At 36.8% G+C, this 25,531-nt stretch overlaps 6 protein-coding genes across 6 annotated transcripts; 5 read left to right on the plus strand and 1 right to left on the minus strand.

Moving 5' to 3' along the window:
* Positions 1-13,816: 13,816 nt before the first annotated feature.
* On the plus strand, positions 13,817-15,274 carry GCK72_006799 (uncharacterized protein; the record flags this gene model as incomplete). The annotated part of the gene is made up of 5 exons (XM_003110142.2): positions 13,817-14,107; positions 14,590-14,884; positions 14,929-14,984; positions 15,061-15,128; positions 15,172-15,274. 5 exons carry the CDS (start codon positions 13,817-13,819, stop codon positions 15,272-15,274), a joined length of 813 nt encoding a protein of 270 aa, XP_003110190.2.
* Positions 15,275-15,820: 546 nt separating this feature from the next.
* Positions 15,821-17,324, minus strand: GCK72_006800 (uncharacterized protein; the record flags this gene model as incomplete). The annotated part of the gene is made up of 4 exons (XM_003110047.2): positions 15,821-16,138; positions 16,533-16,853; positions 16,900-17,073; positions 17,121-17,324. 4 exons carry the CDS (start codon positions 17,322-17,324, stop codon positions 15,821-15,823), a joined length of 1,017 nt encoding a protein of 338 aa, XP_003110095.2.
* A 1,835-nt stretch (positions 17,325-19,159) lies between these two features.
* Positions 19,160-19,708, plus strand: GCK72_006801 (uncharacterized protein; the record flags this gene model as incomplete). The annotated part of the gene is made up of 2 exons (XM_053725801.1): positions 19,160-19,324; positions 19,373-19,708. The coding sequence occupies 2 exons, from the start codon at positions 19,160-19,162 to the stop codon at positions 19,706-19,708; spliced, it is 501 nt and encodes a 166-aa protein (XP_053589995.1).
* A 480-nt stretch (positions 19,709-20,188) lies between these two features.
* On the plus strand, positions 20,189-20,570 carry GCK72_006802 (uncharacterized protein; the record flags this gene model as incomplete). The annotated part of the gene is made up of 2 exons (XM_053725802.1): positions 20,189-20,407; positions 20,451-20,570. 2 exons carry the CDS (start codon positions 20,189-20,191, stop codon positions 20,568-20,570), a joined length of 339 nt encoding a protein of 112 aa, XP_053589996.1.
* A 1,035-nt stretch (positions 20,571-21,605) lies between these two features.
* Positions 21,606-22,755, plus strand: GCK72_006803 (uncharacterized protein; the record flags this gene model as incomplete). The annotated part of the gene is made up of 3 exons (XM_053725803.1): positions 21,606-21,736; positions 22,476-22,599; positions 22,642-22,755. 3 exons carry the CDS (start codon positions 21,606-21,608, stop codon positions 22,753-22,755), a joined length of 369 nt encoding a protein of 122 aa, XP_053589997.1.
* Positions 22,756-23,241: 486 nt separating this feature from the next.
* On the plus strand, positions 23,242-23,830 carry GCK72_006804 (uncharacterized protein; the record flags this gene model as incomplete). Its single annotated transcript, XM_003110159.2, has 2 exons — positions 23,242-23,529; positions 23,654-23,830. The coding sequence occupies 2 exons, from the start codon at positions 23,242-23,244 to the stop codon at positions 23,828-23,830; spliced, it is 465 nt and encodes a 154-aa protein (XP_003110207.2).
* Positions 23,831-25,531: the final 1,701 nt, after the last annotated feature.

Raw genomic sequence — 25,531 nt, forward strand, 5'->3', positions numbered from 1 at the left:
GAGAAAAAAATTGGGCCTGAAAAAGATGAAAATATAGCACCCTTAAAAACATTTCTTTTCGAGGAATGTTTTTAAGGGTGCTATATTTTCAAACTCATCCGCGCACACTAACAGAAAAAATTTCAAAATTTTGACGTTACTAAAAGCCTTACCCGTCTGAATGGACCCCGTTGATCCGACCCGGGCGGTCGTTCCGAATGGACCTTCATTCGAAAATTCAAAGTTGGTTGACAATCTCCACTGTTACTTGTATTGTTCTCAAACTTGGTATTGATGGACAAAAATTATAGCACAGGGGTGTTTGAGTGATGGTGGATTTCTGAAAAATATTGTGAATTGGTAGAATTAATAAAACAAGAAAGCAAACAAGTGTAGACTGAAAATTGAAAATATTCGGGAGATAAAATCAGTGTCAGAAGGTGAAAAATGAGAAGGAGGACCGGGTTTTGAGAAATAAATTGAACAAGTTTGGTACGAGAGAAGGCAAAAATTCGATTTTCAGAAGGCAAGGAATGTGATCAAGATGAATTTGAGGTCAGAGGAAAGGTAATAAGACGTTTTGATCAGATTACTAAAATGGGGAAGAACAAAATGGTGGGGAAGAGGAGGACTGGTTTTCATGGTAATGCTGCAAAAATTTCTCAAAATGGCAAGTCACAACTTTCACATTTTCTCGAGAGGTTTTTCGAATTAACAAGGGGAAATGTGAATTTGAAAGTAAACGACAGATTGTTAGCTATGAAGGGGTACTGTAGTATCTTATTTTCAAATTGGAACTTACAATACCGTTCAAAAAGTTATCAACTTTGGCCGTTTTCAGTGAAAACGACCAACTTTGACAGTGTATTTCGGTGTCACCTGATTATCCAACAAATTTTATTTTGTATGGGATGAACAGAGCAAAAATAGTACATCATTTTTCTCGTTGACCATTTTTTTGTAGGGAAACTACCATGAAAATTACAGGTTGTCAAAGTGAAAAACTCCAGAATTTCCTATTGCCTGTAGTTCTGTGTTACTGTAACGTGTGTTTTTACCATTAAAAAACCTTCAAAAACATGAAACGTCTTTGACCATCTAGCCTACACTTTTAGTGCTTAACGGGTACAAATTGCAAAAAAGGAACACTGATTTGATGACGAAGAAAGAAAAAACAAGAAATCACAAAATGGACGTGAGAGAAATACATATGTCCTTGACACTGAAGCCGGTTCTTTGAGTTTTTCGGTGAGCGGAAATCAAATCGGGTTGGGATAAGAAATACCATAGAGTTTGGGAGGAGAATTGTCTGAAAATTTGAATCACTGAAATTGGAGTAGAGAACATGAAAACATATTTTGTGGTTATATCGTGAAACGGGTTGGACACGAAAAACTGTGTGGTCATGTGCATAATCTGCCAAATCGGACACACTAGATTTGCACCCACACATACTAAAAAAGGTATCAGGTTTTATTTGGTATAAGTGATGTAATTTTATAATAATACGATTTGAGACCCAAAATTTCGAGAATTCAAGATTTTTCTTAATCTGATTCTATAAGTTTCGACCTGCAAGATTTTCAGATCCTTCGGTTTTTCTGAGCTACTGGAATTGAGTTTTTTAAGGGGATTATAAACTCGGAAGATCTACAAATACAGTTTCCAGAAGTTAAAATTTCCAAAAACTCCAAGAAATGCAGATTTTCAAAATATCGGGCCGGCCCGGCCCGGTCAGCCCGGAGTCAAAAAATGTGCACAATTTTTTTACAAAAATTTTGAAATTATCAAAAGTTTTTATCAAAAATCGTTAGAAATCTTATGTTCGCTTGACTTTTTATGTCTCGACCCCGTCAAGCCAACGACTGAAAAAGTTGCAACCATTGGCAATATGTATAGTAATAAGAGTAAGTGGTAGATCAAAACCATTTGACTAGTACTACAAAAACTAATAATAATAAACGTCATATAGTATAAAAACCACCACTACTATCGTCCTCCCCCCATTTCCCTCCTTCCCTCGCCAAAACGACGTGAAGGCGGCTAATCGAAGTACACAGTAACACTGGAACGAGTGAGAGATCAAAATAAATGAGAGAGCTGGAGAGAGAAAAAGAGAAAAGAAAAATGACTAGAACCGACCGACGAAACTCTGTCGATCCTCTCGATTCTCGTTTTCATAGAGACAGAGGATATGCGGAAATCGGCGGACACACAACTACAGGATCAGTGATGTAGACGTAGAGGGGATGAGAGAGTATGGGGATTGGAGAGGGAGAGAGAGAAAGAGAGAAAAGAAATGAATATATGGAACTGGATATGAGAATGGGAGTGGGTGGGTACAAGCGGGAAGGAGAAGGAGAAAGTCGCGTGGATGAACGTGAAAGGGATTCGTATTGTTTTTTTGGATCTTGATGAATACTGACGGTGGTCAATGGATGGTTCTGTTGGAATTCAGGGTTGTGAGATTTATTCTGAGTACAGTACCCTCAATAGGTTATCAACTCTGGCTGTTTTCAGTGGAAAGTTACCAACTTTGACACTGTATTTCGATGTCACTTAATTCTCCGACAAATTTTATTTTGTATGGGTTGGACAGAGCAAAAATATCACCTCATTTTTGTAGTTGATCATTTTTTATAGGGACACTACCTTGAAAGTTACAGGTTGTCAAAGTGAAAAGCTCCGGAATTTTGTCAAAGTGAAAAGCTCCGAAAAAAAAAATGCACTAAAAATAGTCGGTTTCAGGGAGAAATGGCTGTAACGCTGAAAGTCTTTAACAGGAACCTTGTCTTCAGACATCAACAAAGAGATCTTACGTGACGAGAAAATCTGGAAAGTTCTCTCCCCGAAATGTATGTATACAAATGTCACGATTTTGACCTCCAGTCATGTCTTAACATGAGTCATATTAATATGAGAAAGCACTGGAAGGACAACAAGAAAAACGAAACAATGAAAATGTTTTCGACATAAGTATTAGTCAGCTTGATGAAACAAGAAACAGAAAAAGTTATTGACGTTTGAATGGAAAGATAAATTGAGAAAAAAAAGTTGAAAATCTGCGTAATTTGAGTAGGGAAAAGAGTTCAAGGAAATTGAAATTGCAAAAGTTTTTACAAGTTACAGACCGATATATTTTGTACGGACACATCCTAAGTAGTTATCAATCTTCAAAAAAATTTCTCGCAATTTTTTACCTTTTTCAGAACTAAAAGGAGAGATTTTTGAGCTGATTACATTTACTGCCTGTAACTTCTTAGGATGAGCCCGTACAGAAAAGTTGTCTACTACAAAAATGAAGTTCTAATCTCGATCTGCACATTACATAGCCAATCAATATTGTGAGACTATCAGGAAGGTCGTCCCACACTCACAAAGTTGGCCATTTTCAAAAAATGGTCAACTTAACATTTTTGAAAAAATTTTGAAAATGAGTTTTCCTCTAAACTTGTCTAGTCTAAACGACGCATTTAGTGTTCACGAACACTTTTCGACCTACAGCCAAATCCTAATGTGAAATTTAAGGAAAACGTTTAGTTCTTGACCAATACGTAATCAAATTCGACGAATTGATCTTAACAGGATTGATCTCAATGTTTTTCGTTGTCATAGAAAACACTTTATTTCAACGAAAAAAACATTTTCTAGAAAATTTAGAACCTTTGAGGGAACAAAATTGGTCAGTTCTCGCTTTTATGTGACTCCCGATTTCTTGATTTTCGAATAAATAAACAAATTGAATGGTCAGTGAAAAAAAAGAAAAATAAACAGTATGCAAATGAGAGAATTGACCTCTGAAGGCTCGGTTCTCTGAAAAAATACTCTCTCTATTTTTCAGTTTTTTTTTCAGGTTACTGTAAATACATTTCGTTTTTCTAGCCTACACACAAAACACAAAAGTGACCTAAAGAGAGACGAAAAATGGAGACATGATTAGGAAAGCGGTGGTCATCAGATCAGGAGAAGAAGAAGAAAAAAAGGAAGGCCTAGATCAGGTCGAGAGGAGGAAAACCCAAAGAAATAGAGGGAAGAAATGATAAGGTGATAAGGGAAAACCGGTGTTAGAATTGAATGAGATTTTGGTTGTGGAGGAAAAAGGGGGGAGGGTGGATTGGAAAAATGACATGGAAACAGATGAATAGTGGTAAATAACAGAGATCAAATTGTAAAAAAAAAGAGGGACTGGAACTTTACGAAAGTGCTTTTTATTAAGAAAATCACAAGTCGTACAGGAAAACAATAAACATTTTTGAAAGTATTTGGGTAAACAGTCTGAAAGAAATTACGAGCTTTGGCCGTTTTCAGTTGAAAAGGTCCAACATTGAGAGTGTGTCATGGTAATAGATTATTAGTAAATGTTTAGTGGATTATATAGATCAAAAGTAGAGCTTCATTTTTGTAGTTGACAACTTTTTTGTACGGACACTTCCTAGAGAGTTATGTTCATTTTAAAACGACAGCTCAAAAATTGCACTTTTGCACAGAAATTGGACATTTTGAGGGAGAGATTACTTTGACAATATCTAACTTGCTAGGGAGCGTCTGTACAAAAAAGTTGTCAACCACAAAAATGGAGTTCTGTTCTTGATCTGTTCGATCCATAAAAATTTATTTTGTGGGACAGTTAGTATTACCATGACACACTCTCAAAGTTGGGTATTTCAACTGAAAAAGGCAAAATATGATATACTTTTAGTCGGTACTGTATTCCTAGAAAATTAAAAATGTGACACCTGAGTACGATTTTGAATCAGGTGAGAAATTGAGAGACGAGTTTAGTTGAGTCCGAATCGGATGGCTCTTGATTGTGTACTACTGTAATCTGCTACAGTACCCCAAGAATGAAATAAACACGCCATAATTTACGAAGTATCGGAAGAACGAAAAGTCAAATTACAAGCATCTAATTTATTGGGAGTTTCACGGAATGGTCTCGTAGTTGAAAAAGATCAAATGTTTTATTTTTGAGCTTTGCAGGTCTGAAAAGAACTGCAAACCATGTTTTCCGCTCCGAGGTCATTTCGTACAAATTAGATGCGCCTTTAACACCCCTGGCAAGTGTTCGAGAACCATTAATCTAAACGTTAAAATTGGACGAACAGACAGACATACAGTCTCGCCAAAAAATAAAACTTCAGGTTTCCTTCAATTCCATCGCCTTTTATGACAGAATCATCAGAAATCAAGAGTTTGAAAATCGTAAATAACCGTGCTTCCTTACCTGCTAAGGATTCTGCAAGTTTTAAAAACCTTACAAAATTCAACGCAAGGACAACAAGATCCTAATCTAGATTCCAAAATGACTTGAAAAACACCGAAGATTTTTGTGTCGAAAGAACCACAAGTGACCAGTTTGATTCTTATCAACTCCCTTCTTTTCATCTCACTACAAACATTTTACCTTCTCAAGGTTCTAGTCTACAAACATTTTTGGAAAGAGATGATACAAAAAAATTGATTCTTCGGAATCGTCTCCAGATACAACGAATTGCGGTTTCCGCGGCGGAAACCGCTTCCAAAAAGGGAGGGGAACTTGAATTGTTCTGTGGCGAGTGTGTTGTGTTAAGAACGATTTCACGACTTCACGATTTCGTGGCGGGACCCGGTTCCACAAAAGGTCCAAAATGAAATCGAGACAGTATGGGGAGATTCAGAGGATCAGAATAGATATGTGTCACTTTTACAAGGAAGAGGAGAGGTGACAAGAATTGGCAGGTAATCAAATCCAATAGCCGAAACTGGCAGATGCATAAAATTACGGTAGCTATTTGGGGAACGTGAAGAAGCTAAATGTGAGTCATTCAGTATGTAGATCACAAAGAATCAGAATACCAAGTTTCTTCTAAAACATTTACAGTAAGCACTTGAACCCTCTGACGTATTGTACTTGATGGTACTTAACTTCAAAAAAAATGAAAAAGGAAGGAAAGGAAAGTCAAAACTAATTAATTGTCTGCCCAACTAACTGGTAAGAAATTCTGGTTTAGTTTACGTTTTCTCACAGTGGATACACCTAGAATCAAGACACAAAGAGGTCAGAATGATCAGATCAGACTAGAGACGATCAAAAGATAAGGAATTTACAATCAAATATAGTTTTTTGAGATTGGATGGGGGCAATTATTGTCGAGTAAAACAGAAGAAAAACATGTGGGTGTAGACAGGTAGAGTGGCGCCAGATGGGTCAGAATTGATAAAACCTTATGATTTTTTGGATGAGTTTTTGAACAGTCAGGTTCTGAATGCTCGAGGCCTGTAGATATAAAAATTTTTTTAACTTTTCGAGTTTCTATGGGATTTTCTGAAACCAAGTATCTTAAAATTACAGACTTGTAAAAAATCGGGCCGGATTCAAAAATGGGTACCCATTTTTTGACAAAATTTTTCAAAATTTTTCGAAAATTCAGAGTAAAAGTGCATAAATTATCATACATATTCGCCTTTTGATTGAATTTTTAATTTTTAGTCGAAAATGTGACTTTTTTTCGTAAAAAAATTCAAAAAATGTATTAGAACTCAAATTTTGGGGCCGAGAATAATCGTCGCGCATACTATTTTTGAGGCTTTCAAACCTTCTTTCAGTTTCGAGATGTTTGAGTAAGCATTTAAAAAAGGAAAACTCATAATTCTTGCAAATGTTCTATTTATTCTCATTTCCTGGATTGATGGCAATTAACTCTTTGTTCACAAACGAATAATTTCTACCTCGTGCAAGATTCAAAAGTCGCACAATCCAACGTCACGAACTAGTCAAAAAAAGAGTCTGGAAAAAGAAATTGCAGCTAATTTCTAATTTCTGATGTCAGTCTCAAGTTCAAGAGCAAAGGAGCATTCAAATAAAAAAGAAAAGTCAAACATATAGAATCAATGAATTGGCTCCAGAACATTTAAAGGAAAAGCAGACAGCTAAAATTGGAAAAAAAAACCGAAAAAGTCAAATTTTCGACTATCATTCAGAATTAGAAAAATCGGTTCATTTTTTGAAGTCGGGCCTGAAAAAACACGAAAAACGCCGAAATTCTGGCCGTATACCTTTCGAGTGATTATGAGACAAGCCAAGAATCAAGAAAGATCAAAAGAAGAACTACCGATGTAAACAGTCCAAAATCAAGTAAGAATCATAACACCAAAGACAAGTACATATCTTCACAAAAGGCAATATAGAGTCATACCACCTTCTCTCTTTCGTTTGCCAATCTAAAACCAGGTCTCTCTTCTCCTCCTCTCCAAAGTCCTCCTCCTCCTCATCTGTAAACTGAACTAATTTCCACCTCTATTTCTTCTACCTTCGTACTGTTTTACAGTTGATTCTATACTCAATTCCTCTCTTGATTACAGTTTGTTTGCTGTGTAAAAATACAGTATTCCCACTGGCAGAGATAATGTAAAAAGTACTGAAACAAGTACATACACAGGTCTAGGTACAAGTACCCTAACTAGGATTGGTTGTAATTGAAGAGGACGGAATTTACTGTTCAGACTCCCACAAAAGTGATTTTAGAAAAAAAAAACTCAATACTAATGTCCTTAGACGGCCTGAATCAGAACCGCCTAATCAAAGATCTAAATGTAAACAAAACAAATCACACGATGAAGATCAAGATAACACACGTACACTACAATATCGAGAGTCAAGACTACGATGATTATTGCTTATTGATCATTTGAAAATCAATGACTTTTTTAAGTGGAAAACATTTCTTGTTGTGCATCAACCGAACAAGATTTTATCCAGACTGGCTACAAAATGTACGGAAACTATAAAACTTTGGGGATATGTCGATAGGATGAAAAAAAAATGTAAGTGCGCTCTCTTGCAAAATGATAAACTTGGAAAAGTGGTGCGGTAGAGCATGAATGCACTGAGGAGAACTGAACAGAAGCAAATTTGAAATTTGAAAGAAAAAAATAAAAGCATTTTAACCTGTTGAACAGACTTCCCGATTCTTGGAAAAAATAGACAGACAGACATTAAAAATTTCAACAAAACAACTATTTGAAGATTTGAAGAACAAAAAAGTGGAAAATTTCTAATCAGCTTGCCACAGTTTTTACAACAGCGTTCTATGGAAATTCCGTAAAATGAATAGAAGCGGGAAAAAAGGGTTTCGCTGGAGCACGGTTGCGAAAACTGAGCCACTCCAATACGTATTAGCTCGGCACAGTTCTTACAACCGCGCTCTACCGAAATCTCCTTGAGAAATGTCTCTTAATTTCGCACACAATTTTCTTGGGTTTCGGTAGAGCGCGGTTGTAAGAAGCGTGACGTGCTAATACGTAGTTTACGTCGGTTTTTGTCCACAATTTTCAATGTTTCTATAAGAAAATTGTATTTCGAGCGTATCTTAAAAACGGTACTTTGACAAACATTACAAAATTCTACACTGGTGATTCCAAACTTTCAAAAAACTACAGTTGAAATGCTAAAAATTTTATTTTTCAACAAAAAATTGGGAATGTTCAAAACCATTCAAAAAACTCCTTTTCTAGAAAACGATTCCTCCCAAAAACTCAAAAGTCACGAGGTTGGTCTTCTCCTCTTTTTTCATAGAAAACAATTGAATTCCAACTATTTTCTTCCTTCTTTTTCTTTCTATTTTAATCATTTGTGTACTCGAACAATCATTTACAAAAAATAGGTGATCAAGAGATGGCTGACATCATTTATAGTTTTTGTAGTTTTTTGGGTTCAGAAGATATCTCTTTTTGACATATCTCAATGAATAGAAGAGAAATCAGAGAAATCGAAATCTCGTTAGAAAAACCGATTTTGTCTCCGAAGTCGTCGTTCACGACGCCGGTGAAGATTCAGCCATTAGAGGAGGTCATCACCCTTTTTCGGACAAAACGGACGAGAAGCGAAATAGTTTGTGGGATCAGAGAGACGCAGACAGCGAGAGGTCACACAGGCAAAAGTCGTTTCGGGTGTTTTCGGGACGAGAATTCTATTCTGATGATGTTGAAAAGAAACCGAACTGGGAGAGAGGAAACGAATGAAACTTGAATGGAAATCAGAGACAGGTGGAAGAAGAAATACGGTGGAAAAGATAGAAAAGGGGCGTGGCTCCGGGGGGGGAGAAAGAGAAATCAGGGAGAGTGGGATTATTTTGAAGAAAAAACTCATCTGATACAAAAAGAGCTCGGTTGGCTAAACTAGATTGAGATGGAACTTTTCGAGCTCGGCCGTCTAGAACGGTAAAAATTTTTAGATTGCAAAGTTTCGGGAATTTTATTTATGACTCCCTGAGAGACTCGCAAAGTAAATCATTTTCTATCAGTATTTATGAGACAGAAAAAGTGAATATTGGTGAGAAATTGACCTTTTTGATACAGAAAACACGATTTTCAAAAAAAAAAGAGTATAGCTTTTTGGGAGAAAACATTTTCTAATAAAAATTGCACATTATGTACTTGAGGATGCTCTAAAACTGTTCAAAATTTTAGGAAAGGAAATATAAGCTGTAATGGCTGAAAATTTTATAAAATTGTTTTCTGAAAATCGGTTTTTCAGTATCAAAACGTCAATTTCTCACCAATATTCACGCTTTTTAGCTCGGTCGATAGAAAATTTTTTTTTTTACAATTCTGATGGATGGGACCTTTTTTCATCCATTGCGACGTCTGAAAACCTGAAAATACTGGTTTTCAGTGCAAAAAATAAAATAATTGAATTAAAACGTGACAAAAATAGGCTTCACGTTTCTTGCAGTTCTTTTTCGGAGTGTGAGAGACCGTGATCTATGAGTTAATTCTACAACAAAACAACTGCCTAGCTCTTGAATTTTGACTAAAAACCAGACTTGTCACGCCCGTTTTGAACCGAATTTTTGAATTTTTTTTTTGAAAAAGTCAAGTTTTCGATTAAAAATATAAAATTCAATCAAAAAGTGAATCTTTATGATGATTTAAGCACTTTTACTCTGAATTTTCGAAAAATTCGAAAAAAATTGTTAAAAAATGAGCACCCGATTTTTGGCAAGTCTGCTAAAAACTATTATTCCTAATTCTTTTTCTGTAAACTCCCATTTCCAAAACATGAGTTCCTTCTACCAACCAAAAAGATCAAAATCACACCTATATTTCTGCATGTTCTCAAAAAATCGTTTTGCCAAAATGTTTACGTAGATTTCTGTGTTCGATAAGAATCGGTGTGAATTCGCCTTCTGTTTGTTTTTAAGGGCGAAATCGAACGTTCTCTTCGCTAATTTTCAAGTAAAAAAGGTGTTCAAGTGTTATTAGAAATAGATGAAACACTGATTTGGGTACGGTAGTTTTAATTAAATATTGAAGAGAATGGAACGAAATAAATCAAACATTTCCAATAAGTTCTTGACGACAAAAAACTGCAAACAATGATTTTTGCCATAAGAGAAAAAACACAATAAACAACAAACAGAGGGAGGTATTCAGAATATTTTGCATTCGGAATCAAAACAGAAGTTTAGGCAAATATTTTGGAAAAGAGGGAAACATATGGGAAAAATGGAAACAGATGACCGGAAATGCGGAACGAAAGAAACGAATGAAACAAAAATAATCCGAAATAAAAACTCAGACCGGATCTCTTCGAACTCAAAAAAAACCACCAATCTAAATAACTTGAAGCTTCTTCTTTGAAGAGAAGCCACTGGGGATCTAGACGATATAGAAGAGAAAAGGGACAATTCAAATCCGCAAATGACCGCCGCCCGTCGGCTTCACGACACCCTTCGATGAAGAAAAAAAAACCAGAGTGATTTCCATCTCACGTCATTTCGATGCTTCAGCTTTTTGGCTGTAGGGGAACTGGTCTCTCCACTGAAGAAATAAGAAGAAGATGGCATGAACACACACACATTTGCCTTTCGAGTGTCATCCGATGAATTTGTCTTTGATTACCTCAATAATTGCTCAATCTCACTCAGGTGGTCGGGAACATCTCGGACAAAAAATATGAATGGGTGAGAAAAAAGGAAACTGAAGAGAGTGGGATTCGAACCCACGCCCCCGAAGGGACTGGTGCCTTAAACCAGCGCCTTGGACCGCTCGGCCATCTCTCCGCCGGGAAATTCACAGTCAACAGAGCGTATAGATGACAGGTGACCGGAATAGAATCTAGGTTGTTAGAGAGAGAAAAATGAGAAAAAAAAGAAGGTGAAATGATAAGAGTTATAATGAAATAATAAAAAACTCTGGAAAGTGCTTGAAAAAGTTTCCGGACACCAAGAAAACAGTACCAGTCTAAAGATCAGATGCAAATTTCCCACTAAAAAGTTTGAATAAACATGTACATATGTACATATCTATGACGAGAGGCGGAGGAGGCGATTTATCCGTACGGATCAATTGAAAATCGGGGGCAAAGTGTCACACAGACGTATATCCAGAAGGCTAAAGGGAGATTTCGGAAGCAGCGGAAAATTGGCATTGTCATCGGAGACGACGCGTGACGCGGTATTCTGATGAAGAGAGAGAAAGTGGGCGAGAAGCAAAAATGTAGGTGTGATTTATTTCACTTTTCTCCGGTCAGTTTATGGAAAATAGGGAGTTGTTTGGATGGAGAGATAACATGGGAGGTTTGGGAGGTGAAATTGGTGCATCGGCTAGAAAAAAATTTGAAAAAAAAACATTTTTTTGCTAGTTTTTGCAAGTTTTTTGATTTTGACACCTTCTATCTGGAAGAGAGGGAAGCTTCAGAAGACGTCAGTGACGTCCTCTTGGAGATTTTTTGGATTTTGGGGTACTGAAACTGAATCCAGGATCTCACATCTCTGGGTTACTGTAACTATATCCAGAATCTCAGACCTTGGTGGTACTGTAGCAGGATCTAGGATCGTGAGTTACTTTAGCCGGATTCTGGATCTGGATTTATGTAATCAGATCCTAGTGTGCTGTACCGTATGATCCTAAGTACAGGAACCCAGGATCAAAAAATGGTTACTGTAGTTCAGTTACAACCCCCCTCAGAGGTTCCAATATGGTGCATCTTCTGAAAATTGATCAGTTTTTGGCAAAATAGAACAAAAAATGATCGTAATGTTTTTTTTACGAATTGCACGTTACAACTCGTTTTGTTAAAACTTCTGAATTCTCCTTATTATTCATGAATTCCAGAATTCCTTCTCCCCCTCCATACCTGTAATAATACTTATGAGTATAACCCATTTACCACATCTCATTTCCTTTCCAAAAAGTACAAGAATCAATGACAATTCCCTTCATTTTTCTTTCTTCTTTCATTTCATTCCAGGTACAAATTAAATGTGAATGTGAACATGCGAATTAGCATGTCATTTCACTCACATTACAAAGCGAAACTTTCCTTTTTTGGTCTCATTCTCTGTAAAGAAGAAATAGAAGACGATCATAAACAATCTCATCAGTGAATCTGAACTGTATTAATGAGATGAACACTTTGTTTGCAAGAATAATTAGGGAACAGCATGTATAATGATGATTTAAAGAGGGGAAAATATATTCAGAATGTTTAGAAGACGAGGGGTGAATTCGAAAAGTTGGGTTACAGTAATCGGAAGAGACACTGGCATAAGAAGAACATAAACCAGCAGCAAACATTTCGATACCCTGAATTTTTGTCATGGTTTTGAGTTCTCAAAAGAAAATGGAATAAGTCTAAAAAGTCTTGCTGGAAAGTTCCTGTTCAATATCACCTATTGAGATGAGACATACGGCCCGATGATAGCTACCAATGCAGCCGCGATCTATTAACATAAAATGGTACAGTTTTTTGCATCATGGGTTAATATTAGTACTTATGTGCATACTGTACCGGCTATTAGAATTCTAATGTTCACCGTGACGCAAAAAATGTACCTTTCATGTTAATAGATCGCGGCTGCATTGGTGCCTTTTCCTCATCGTGATACGGTTAGACGGTACCAATACATAACCGGGTGAGATTGCGGAGCAGACACAGACGATGACGAACAGTACATTTCAATCGAGGCTCAGTGCTTCATCGTTCTCAAACTATACCGGTAACAGATTCTTACTCACTAGAGAAGGATCCCGAGTGACCCTGAAGTTAAAGGACGTGACCTATCTCCTTAGAAACCTGAGAAAACGCTGATTCCAAATATATATTCAGTTTTTGCCCTCGAGGTCTGGCGTTCGAGAAAAACGAGGTAAAAATGAAATATAGATTTGAAATCAGCGTTTTCTCAGCTATCTAATGATATATATCACGTTTCATATCTTCACGGTCCCTCGGAGGCCTTCCCATAGTACGGTAGCTTTCTTCAACAATCCTCCGAGATAGTTTGTACTTTTAGTCAATCCAATGAGAATAAGAAAATTCATATCTCTCTCTAAAAAAAGTCTATATAAGTGCGAAAAATGCAATCCGTGGTGGCGGTCAAATTAATTGTGGAAACTGGGTTTCCTCCTTCCTTTCGTCACCCTCTTGTCGTCGTCACTGAACACGTCAGACTCCGACCGAAAAAACCCGACGCGGATCGAGTTTCCGCGTCGACGGAGAAATACTAGACAAATTTGCAAGAAGAGGTTGAATGTGATGGGGTGGACACCAACTTTTTGACCGGTTAATGGCAGAAAGTAGGTTGACCGGATGACGTAGGTCGGGATCGGAAAGATGACTTCATTGAATTACGGTAGTCATTTTGCTCGAAGCCGTGTTGCTTGGAAACTCTTCTCTGACAGAATACAGCTATACACTTTGTTCCCAAACTTTAGTCTAAATGTCATCACTTTTTCAAAAAAATAAAAAGCCTGTGAATTGAAACCTAGCAGCTCCCTGACAACATCATGGCTTTTCTCTCCCCGCCGAGCTAGTTTTCACACTTTCAAACAACTTTATACTCTCCCAACTCGTTCGATGAAGCTTGCTATCTTACTCATTTTCTTCTTTATCGGACCGGGAGTGATCTCTCAAGACGAAGCGTCGATGGTTGAGATATATGCAAAAGTGGCATCTGAAGTTCCATCAACTCGAGGATCTCTGATTCCTCCAGCGACTTGTGTAACTAACTGTTTGAACAACACCTACTGTATTTTGGCGTATATGGATACAGAGGGATACTGTTTGAACTATAATTACTCTGACTTCAACACGACTTTTGAAATTGTGACAACCTTGAATACTGATGGATTTTCAGTTGCAGTCAAAGTGAGTAGGAGCCTTAAAGGTTTAGTGTGGTCAGTTATGATGTTTTCACAATATACTGTATGCATTTCGACGAGTTCATTTTTATACTTCAAGAATTTTTTAATTCGGTACACAAACGCGCTGAAAGCGAGCGCCGGAAAGTTAGATCAGTGATAAAGTTTTAGAAATTTCATTTTGGTAAAAATGATTTTTTTAAAGTGTTTTTCTATTAATATTTGTTGTATTATACCTAATTTATTGAAGAATACAAGAAAAATGATCGAAAACACCGTCAACATTCAAAAAAGCAACTTTACCGAAGTGAAATTTCTAGAACTTTCTCACTGACCTAAATTTCCGGCGCTCGGTCTCAGCGTGTTCCTAATTTAAAAAAAATCTTGAAGTATGAAAATGAATTCGTCAAATAGCATATATTATGATATGAAAATATCATAACTGCCCACAATACACCTTTAAGAATTCCCAAGTCGATTGCATTTCAGATCAACAAAGTTACATGCCCAAAATCGTACACTGAGCTAGAATTCACTTATGTGGACAGCAGAAATGACGTTAATTACCCTTTCCAATGGACCAAAACTGAGACAGGATGGACTCTGCTCAACCCTTGTCCAGAACCAGGGAAAATATTTAGAAGATCTGAAACAGTTGTTGTTTGTCTCCAAATCTATTCACTAACTGGAAAAATTCAATCGGAAGCAAGCGCCTTCTGCGAATCGCAAGGAAAGAAAATGAGCGGAATTGCAAATGCAAATGAGAAATCTGTTTTAACAAACGGTAATACAGCTCAATGAATTCAGTCATGGGAGACATGGTTTCAGGACCTGCTGGGACTATGTGGGTGGATGGAACAACTACTTGCCAATCGAAATGCAAGGTTTGTGAGTTTGAAAGGCTAGAATGACTCTGTCGGTTAATCGCTTCAATTGGGTTGATTGAGCTTCACTTTTCAGGCAGCAGATTACACATTTACTGACGGATATACAAATACCACGGAAATGGATCCTAATCAGAATGGACAGTGAGTGCTACACTTAAATTAATAACTATTAGGTCTTTTGCAGGGTTAGAGCATACTGTCTAACCATTGGTGCAGGATCATTTTGGGTTCAAGACTGTTCAAACACTGATTCTATTGGAGTCGTGTGTGGATCTCGACTGCCGTAGCTGCAGTTCCTCACAAGGGAAATCTTTGGAAACGCGGCATTCAAACTATCTATAACTTTGGTGATAGGTGCTTTCGACTACGGGGAGTCCTTTTTTTTCTGCAGCCGAAACCAGCTGAACGTCTCTGTGGGCCGAGTTATGAGCTCTCAAACATTTTAAAAGGTTATGCTTTTGTTTTTTTCACATGGAACATCAAGTTGGCCGCACATACCGCACCGCGCGGTTCCGAATGTGTTCCCCAGTGGTTCCCCTGTGCTCGTACGTTAAAAAAGATAACATCTTTGAGTCTACTATTTGCCTGTTCGGAATTCAATGTGAAAAATCATAACCATTTCAAAAGTTTGAGAGCTCATAACTCGTCTCGCAGAGACATTTCGCCGGTTTTGATGGCAGAAAAGGACTTCCCGTAGTCGAAAGTACCTATGACCAAGTTTATAGATCGTTTTAAAGCCGCGTCTCCAAAGACTTCCCTTGTCAGTTCACATTTTGGGAATCGTCTAATAAACTATATTGTAAATCCAATAGAATAAGAAAGATATACAGAATTTATTTACAATCGAAATGTTTCTTAATAATCTCAGCAGTTTTATCATATTCCTCAATCGCCTTCTTCCCACATACTGCTTCCATCACTGTCTTTGTACAATCCTTCAATTTCGAATATCTCTCACAAGTCTCCTCTTTTTTCGATCCAACAATATTGTGGTCTTTAAGGCAAGGGAATTTCGCAGACGACGGTTTGTCGAGCATCATTTTCCGTTTGCACATGAAGAACTCGGTGCTGTATAACTCGAACCAATCCTTCTTGCTCTTGAAGATCAGCCGGTGGATGTCGTTGTAGGAGCAGGATTTTGCGATGCATTTCTGGAATATCTCAAGTGATACAATCAATATTAAAACTTTGCAAATCGAAACGGGGCGACATGGGCCGGCACGTAACTCGCTAGCAATATTAAGAGCTCGAAAATATACCAAAATGTAGATCTCAGCGACGATTTTGACAGTATGTCCGTGACCTACTACGGGCCGGATGGTGGGTCGTTAATGTGCCGCGGGCCGGGCTAGAAAGGCCTTTTTGGCACTTTCTCTCCGTCCGCGCACATTATCGAATAAGCATCCAGGTCGTAGTAGATCAAGGATATATGTAGAACTCGGCGAGATCTACATTTTGGTATATTTTTCAGCCCATAATATTGCGTTTAAAGCAAGCTACGCGTCGGCCCGTGTCGACGCGGTTTGCAACTATAGATCCACTGACCTCAGCATCCTCAAACAGCTGCAAGAAGGATACCAAATCTGTATCATTAGTTTGTGTTGTGTCGACCCAGTTGATCTCATTCTCTTTCGCTGTTATAGCATCTTCCAGTGCTTCACATTGAAGTTTGTTGAACGAATGGAACAGGCGGTTACAGTTGTCTTTGAAGCCTAATGGCAGAGTAGTCAAAACATTGATGAGGTTATCATAGTTGAAGTTCGAACTCAGAATTGCTACAGTTTCAGCAGAGCACTCTTTTCCTATCACTTCAAAGAAACAGAACCTTCCCAGGGTGTACGAAACACGACGTTTTGGCAGATCTTCCTGAAAAATCAAACAAGTTTTTCCTAAAAATTATACAAAATCTTACTGTCAAGTAGTCCTTATTGGCTGTACAATTGTACTTTTCATGATAAACTGCTGAATAAAATTTCTTCAAACACGGTTGCACATTTCCAGTCATTAACTCCAAATGCTCACAGGCATCTCGCATACTTTCATATGTATGCTTTCCCTTTGGACACGTGGCAGCTTTAAAACATTTCTGGAATTAAAAAAAATTGAAACTCAGAACCGAAACACAGAACTCACTTTTATATCTGCACACAAATCATTCATTTTTTTCAGAACCTCCGCTTTTGGTTTGACTGATTCATGTGCTCGAATAATTGGCCCGATTTCAGCCACAAGCATCAAGCATTTGTCAGAATCACATGAATCGGATGTGGAGTTTTGAGAGCTCACTGAGCTCAGAAATAGTGTAAAAATAATGGAGAAGATCCATCGATTTTTCATATCTGGAATTCAAACTTTCCTTTTTGAAAAATGATAAAAATCTTTGAAATCTTCAAAGAAATAAATTAGAAACAACGAGGAGATAAAAATAAGATTTATAAAACTGAGAATATCTGTTTCTTCATTAAAACAAATTGACACACCAACTGCTGGCTTTTTGATGGAAGCAGCCTCGGTCTCTCTGAATCAATCGAAGGGAGGATCGAAAAAACGTGACATGTGCTCTTTGATTTTGTTTTTTTTGTATTGGATGGGAGTGGTTGTTCAGTACACAAGAAGAGGAAACATGTGGAATAATTATTAACTCGGCACAGCTCTTACAACTGCGCTCCACCCAAATGCCCTTAAAAATGTCTCTTTTTCTCTGCGCCTCTCAATTTCGCTCACAATTTTCTTCGGTTCCGGTAGAGCGCGGTTGTAAAAATCGTGCAGTGCTAATAGGTTGCCTGAAAGCATGAAGACCACCTGAGAATGTTCATTTCACAGGTTTTCAAAAATTATCGTTTTGAATCGTACTCTGTTTTTAATTGTAAATTTTTAAGCATACTTGCAAGGCCCGTAATTTTCTTAAAACTCAATATTATAAGCTGCAAAATATATTAAAATGTAGATCTCGGCGAGTTCTATATCTGTGACCTATTACGGGACGAATTTTAATTGGTTAATGTGCTGTAGGCCAAGAAAAATGCCAAAAACCAAAAAAGGCCGAAAAACTATCAAAAAGCCATTCTAGCCCAGCCCGATGTCGATTGAAATACATACAGTGGCAAGAATACAGTGAGCAAGTTACACCACACTCCGTTCATTTCTGTTTGTCCGTGTAATTTGGTCATTGTAGCTTAGGATAATGGGATGCGGGTCGGGCTAGAATGGCTTTTTGGTCATTTTTGCGTTTTTTCCTCTTCAACCCGGCCCGTGACATATTAACGACTAGACACCCGTTCCGTAGTAGGTCACGGACATAGAACTCCATGAGATCTACATTTTGGTCTATTTTTCAGCTCATAATATTACGTTTTAAGCACGTTGGCCCGGTCTGATAACGTTGGTACAAAACCGTATTCTTAAAATAAAAATGAACATTGGGAATGCATAATTGTCTTGAGCATCAGGAAATCTTATTCCTTGAGCACAAAGTATACTCTATTCCTCCAGTAATCAAAAACCTCTCCTCGACACATGTCTTGCAACAACCTTCATCATGTGAAAACACATCCCGCTCCTTGCCAAATGTTTCTTCCTGCGACACTATTCCTTCTACTGTCATTACCACTTACCTGCTCCATAGTGTCCAATAATATCTATGAATTCCTCTACAAGCCACGTCACCATGGAAATTGTACTCCTTTCGTGAAAGAATACAAAAATCTCATTTCATCTTTCGTTGGAAAAATTGTGACGGAAAAAGGGCACTTGGAGAATGAACGACATATAATAGTAGTATCTCAACTATATTATTTTCAGCCTTGTTTCGATTGGATGGCATCCAATTCTCACTAATATCGAGTTCTTTACACGAAGTCTATCTTCAAAGGGATATGTGATAACTTTGAGATTTATATGACACATGTTCTGCAGTGCTACGAGAATGTGATCTATGAAATTTATAGTGGAACGTGGAATTGTTTGAAAAAATATGATTTTCTAGCGGTAAGATTTGTGAAAAATGAACTAGCACATTCCTGATATTTCAGAAAAACCTGACAATCAAGAGAGAAGCATTCACATTTGGAAAATCGTGTTTCCTTCAAATCCTTGAGAAGAAATGTCGGAAAAGTACATATAATACTTTGAAGCAAGACTCCAGTTACGAGAAACTTTTAAATATTTTAACTATGGAAGCAACAGAGAAAAACGAAATGAGACTCCGTTTTAGACAAGCTGAATGTGATGCAATGAAAAGAAGATTAGCTGAACGGGAAGCTTTTATCAGATGGGATACTGTAGAAATAGATGATCCGGAAGTGTTGATGGTTAGAGGGATTTATGAAGATGTAAATGTAAGTTATTTCACTTTTTTAAATTTCTCATTAATTATTTTAATTCAGAATTGCATCAACTCATACTCCCATCTTGTTGAGTTTTTTCAGAACAAAATGAATTGGTTCAATCTTCACAACTCTCATTTCTACAAATGCATTCTGAAACTTAACAAGTCTCCCATGCCACATGAACGGCCATGTCTAGGAAACTACAATTTTACTTGTGAGAAAAGAAAAGAAATTTGTGAAAGATACACCGAATTGAGGAACTGTACAAAACAGATATTGGAAGATTCGCGTGGAGAGAAGGCAGCGGATAACTATGATTATTATGTTAAAGTAATTAGAAATCATTTTGGTTGTAGTTATATTCATTTAACTCATTTGAAACATGGTCCTTAGAAATCAAATTTAGTAAATAAATTCATATCAGCAGTGTCCTGTGTCGCGGTGGGTAGACCACACTTCTGGTAACTATCATAAGTTTTTCAGGTCTGATCAACCTTTGAATTTTTGAAACCGCCCACTCGGACTTGAGAATTGTTTTCCACTCCACTCGTAGAATAATGTAAAAACCATGACAACCATCTGAAATTTATGGCTGTATTGAGCCATCGCAAGAATCTTCTTCTTTTCACAACGTCACTTCTCGATATTTTCCCTTTTATGTTTCAAAGTCAACTTCACAAAATGCTCAACTCATCTTCTCTTTTTTTTGTCCTTATATTTTGCGCTGTGTTTATTCATTGTCAATTAGATGTGACAACCGTGGAAGCGGATATAAGACGTCTGACTCATGTTTCTGTCTCTACATCAAGTACTACTTCGACGCCAAGTTCTGCTCTCCTTAATAGAAAAAAAAGAAATGAAAAGTATACGAAAATGATCAAGTTCTTGGGGAAAGTTACACAACCATCAATTGACCAGAGCATTGTTGGAGAAGGCAATGCTAGCGTCGCAGAATGCATCCAGGGTTGTTATAAAAGTGGCACTTGCGTCATCGCTTATGTAGATGCAAATCAACAATGCAGGTTCTTTAATTATAAACCTGGAAATACTATTATTGTTGAAGAAGCAGGTGAAGAAGTTGTTGCATTCAAGGTGAGGTTAACTCCTAAAGGGTTCAACTCTATTTTTCTTTCAGGCCGATCTAGATGTTTCTTCTTGCCCGCCGCTTTATAAGGAGTTATCAAGCGATATGATGACTGGATTTTCCACTATGAAATGGACAAAAGTTGACAACGGATGGATCATTAATATGTGAAGCAGACATACAGGCCTATTGGAGAAAAACGATAACTCCTCTTATAATTTTTGTACATTTTATCAATATAAGTAAAATACATATTTGTTAAAAACAGAAGTTTTTCTTTTTGTGTTTTGAGTTTTACGGTGGTGGAAGCTTGACCAACTGAACGGCCATGTCTGGGAAACCACAATTTAACTTGTGCGAAAAGAAAAAAAAGAAAAGAAATTTATGAAAGATACATTGAATTGAGGAACTGCGCAAAACAGATATTGGAAGATTCTTGATTACTCTGTTGAAGTAATTAGAAATCATTTTGGTTGTAGTTATATTCATTTAACCCATTTGAAGCATGGTGCTTAGAAATCTGTTCTCGCACTCTAATTTTGACGGGGTTCACCTATCCTTTAACGTCAGAACACTGTCGTCCCAATGAACATCGAGGATGCGAACAAGCCGTCGCCGAAGACTCCCACGAACTCGGGATCTGGCCTAATAAAGTTGTTAACCCATCTTCTTCTTATCGGTCTCGATAAACTCAGTCTGTACAAGGTTTCGCTCCCTTTAAGTCAGAACACCCTGTTTGTGTACATCAAATAATGTAATGTCAAGAAGTTGGTAGACAGCACTTCCTTATTGACAACTTTCATAAGTTCTTTTCCATATTTGATCTAGCTTTGAGTTTTAGACACCGCCCCTCTCGGACTTGCGAGACTCTTTTCACTCCACTCGTAAAATAATGTAAAAACCATGACAACCATCTGAAATTTGTGGTCGTCTTGAGCCATCGCAAGAATCTTCTTCTTTTCACAACGTCACTTCTCGATACTTTCACTTTTATGTTTCAAAGCCAACTTCACAAAATGCTCAACTCATCTTCTCTTTTTTTGTCCTTATATTTTGCGCTGTGTTTATTCATTGTCAATTAGATGTGACAACCGTGGAAGCGGATATAAGACGTCTGACTCATGTTTCTGTCTCGACATCAAGTACTACTTCGACGCCAAGTTCTGCTCTCCTTAATAGAAAAAAAGACAGGAAAAATATAAGAAAATGATCAAGTTCTTCGGGAAGGTGTCGCAACAAGGAATTGGCCAGGGCATGGTTCAGGAAGAAGAAGAAGAAGAAGAAGAAGATGTCAGCTTTGCAGAATGCATTCAGTATTGCTACAGTAACGAGTATGGGTGAGGCCAAATTCATACTTTCATGTGTAACTCTGCTGAATCGTGTCCGTTTCGCATAAACTTTTTTAGACAGATAGCTGAAACATTCAGCAATAAGGAAACAAGTTTTTTTGAAAAAGTTAACATTTAAATTTTATCGTTAATCGATTTTAACTGTCCGTGATTTGAAAACTCGAAAAAAAACTTTTTATTCTTCTCTTGGAGTTATTGAGTTTTAATGTCAAAATAATGGAAAATGCTCAGATAAACAAAAACTTGTGTTGAATTGGTTTTTGAAACCAGAGCATCGGGCTAAAGCTCCAGAAGTCAAATGTAGTCCTCTCGGAAAAATCATCATAACTCATCAAGAAATGCTCCAAATCTGTTGAAACAGGTACCAAAAGGTGAATCATGAGTTTTTCTACAAGTTTTTCTACAGTTTCTCTAGCACGATGATCTAGGATTCAGAAACCAATTCAACACACTTTTTTGTTTATCTGAGCATTTTCCATTATTTTGACATCAAAAACTTAATAACTCCAAGAGAAAATAAAACCTTTTTTTTTCGATTTTTCAAATCACGGACAGTCAAAATCGATTATCGATAATATTAAAAATGTTAACGTTAAAAAAAAAACTCATTTTCTTATTGCTGTTTCAGCTATCTGTCAAAAAAAGTGTATGCAAAACGGACACGATTCAGCAGAGTTATACATAAAGTATGAATCTGCCCTCACTAATGCTGGCTACTGTATAACAGGGGCTATTGCATCGCCGTTTATATGGGTACAGATCAGCAGTGCAGATACTTCTATGAAAACTATGGAAAATTTTTTATTGTTGAAGAAACGACGGCGGCAGATGGAGAAGTTGTGGCATTCAAGGTGAGGTTCACTCCAAAAGCATTCAACTGTTTTGTCTTTCAGGCCGATCTCGATGATGATTTTTGTCCGGTGTTATATAAGGAGTTATCGAGCGATATGAATACTGGATTTTCCTTTATGACAAAAATTGAAAACGGATGGAACATTACTAGGTGAAGCAGACATACATGCCTATTGGAAAAAAAAACGATGTCTTCTCTAGTAATGTTTGTCCATTTTTTAATAAAATTTACATAATTGTTGAAAACAGAAGTTTCTCTTTTTTGTGTTTTGAGTTTTACTGCGTTGTTTGACCAGATAAAATATGAATGTACACGTTTGAAACGGTGAGATCAAAGGATTTCGGCATACTTAGTTTTTGAAAAATGGCAATCATGAAATCGGAGAGAGTTGCTGAAATTTATGATTTCCTTCTTCCTTTCCTTTGAGTTCCTATTTCCTCCTTCCATTAGTTAACAACCCCTCAAAACAAAGCACATCGGCGGAACATGAAAGTAGTTTTGCATACTTTGGTTTTCGAAAAAAACGAGGAGAATGAAACCAGGACGACGGCTTGAAACTTATGACAATCTTGGTCAGAAAACTTTTTCGAAATTTTTGGAAACGCATTCTTTCACTTTCATGCTTGACCTACTTTCCGTGATGTCCACTAAAATATTTCTCGTCGTTTTTTTCTGTGCGATATCCATCAATGGCGAATATGTTAAAAAGATGATCAAGCTGTATGGAAAGGTGACGGACGGAAGTACGAAAGAAACGACAACTGACACAAATTCGTTTGCTTGCGTTGAAAATTGTTTCCAAAACCCATCGTGTGTTCTTTCATTTTGGGATTCAAGTGAGACGTGCGAAATCTATTTTGACCAATATGGTGGTGAAATAACAGTAGAAGAAACCACAGAAGCAGATCTGGAAATTGTTGCTTTCAAGGTAAGTTGATGCAATTTTTTCATCAAAAAGGATCTTGATGAATTCATTTCATCTTATTCAGGATCATAGTCAAAAATGTGGCCTTCAATCCAAATTACTGAAAAGTATAATTGGCCAATTTCAGACATTCCTCGACGATTCCAACTGTCCATTCGATTATAGAAACATCACAATGAACTTTATTGAAAATGCTGATGAGGACGCGCTGGTAATGAGCACAACTACACAAAGGGGAATTAAAATTGTAGGGCCTAATGGTCTTTGGATCAGAACAGACACTGGATGGACAATCTTTATGTGATGATCATGATAATTGAACTAATAAACCCGATTAATTTAAAGAAATTATTTCATTTTCATTATCGAATGAAGATTCATTGTTGCTCTGAACCTATGATTTTTTACAGACCCATAATTAATGTGTTGAAATCTGAAGCTAACTATAAGAATTGATATAACGAGATGAAATATGTCTGCAAACTTACGTTTTTCTTTCATTTCTTCTTGATCTACAGTAATCCACAAAAAGAGTGTGCTCTTTTCATGAAATTACAAAAAATATTTGATTGTAAGGTTACTGTAATCTGTAAAGATATTCCACAGTGATTAATTTTTTGTAATTAACACACAATATTATATTCGAAACGGGTTTCTCACGTATATTGTGATTTTCTGGAGTTTTCTTATGTTTCATTCTAGAAAATCCGCGTATGAAATTGTCAACTGGTGAAAAACGGGCGTCACGCTTCTCTTACAAAGTTTTTGGCGCCAACCAAAAAACGAATACTTTCAAGACGCAGAAAAAAAATTATTTTTCGGTTTTTTCGTTTTCCAGCTTTTGTGATGATAATTATTTCAAAAACTCAATTTATCAGTAAAACGGCTATTTTCGTTTACAAATTCTATTGAAACGCGTTGAATTCGCAACAAATGAATGATATATTGTCTAAAAAAGTATAAACTTTTTAACTTAAAAAGTAAATTTTCAACAAAAAAAAATCAAACTGTCTTTTTCTTTGCAATAATCCTTTAGAATTCTAGTTTCTCTCTTTAACAAAACAGTTTTCAGCCGAGTCGAAGATGGAATGAGAGCGTCGATCGCGGCTGTAGATCAAAAATGATGACAACCGGAGATTCAACGAGATTCCTGTTGAGAAAACACAAAGAAATCTGAAAAAAAACGTATTGGATTTTTAATATGTGAATCAGACAACAATGGATTAACTGCATACTAAATTGTAAGTGAAACAAATGAAAGGAAAATACATAAAACCACTAAAATTTTATGAATTCATGAAATCTTAAAACTGAAAGTTGATGGGATGAGACTTAGTCTACATCCAATGTGCTGAAAATAATCTGAAAAAAGGTAATATAAATTCATTTCTTGATTCTTATTCCCAAAGTTTTTAAGTATCGAAAATGAGTTTTTCTGTTGGTTATCGAGAGTAGACAGGTCGGGCAGCCTTCATAAAAGATTAAAGATAAAGTTCAACGCAGTACAAGAAGCCACATGTTACAGTGGCCCGACCATAAGCTTCTAGTACTGAAACTTTATCTCGAGGCCTCAGATTATTCAATCTGAGCCACGTAAGCAAATCACTAGTGATATACTTTACGTGGCATACTGTCATCTTTCGAAAAATCGAGAAATTGAATGAGACTTCCATAATATTGGCTTTTTCAGAGCAAACCGTCGTGCCAATCGAGACCGGAAGTTATGAAACACGAACAACATTCTGAAAGCGGGACAAATAATTATAATTTTCTTAAATATTACCTATATCAGTTTTAATAAAGCTTCCGCAATTATGTTTTTAAAGAGTTTGGTTGAATTCAACAATAATAAATCTATATTGAAAAATCGGCAGTCCCGTCTTAAAATTACAGTAATCGGAGACTGAACTTGGGAGTAAATTGGGGATTTTTTAAAATCATCTCTGCGGGTATTTGACGGCAACAGATTTTTTAACAACTATGAAAAAGATGTTTCATATTTCAG

The sequence above is a fragment of the Caenorhabditis remanei genome, chromosome II (assembly GCF_010183535.1).
Source record: "Caenorhabditis remanei strain PX506 chromosome II, whole genome shotgun sequence".
NCBI lineage: Eukaryota > Metazoa > Nematoda > Chromadorea > Rhabditida > Rhabditidae > Caenorhabditis > Caenorhabditis remanei.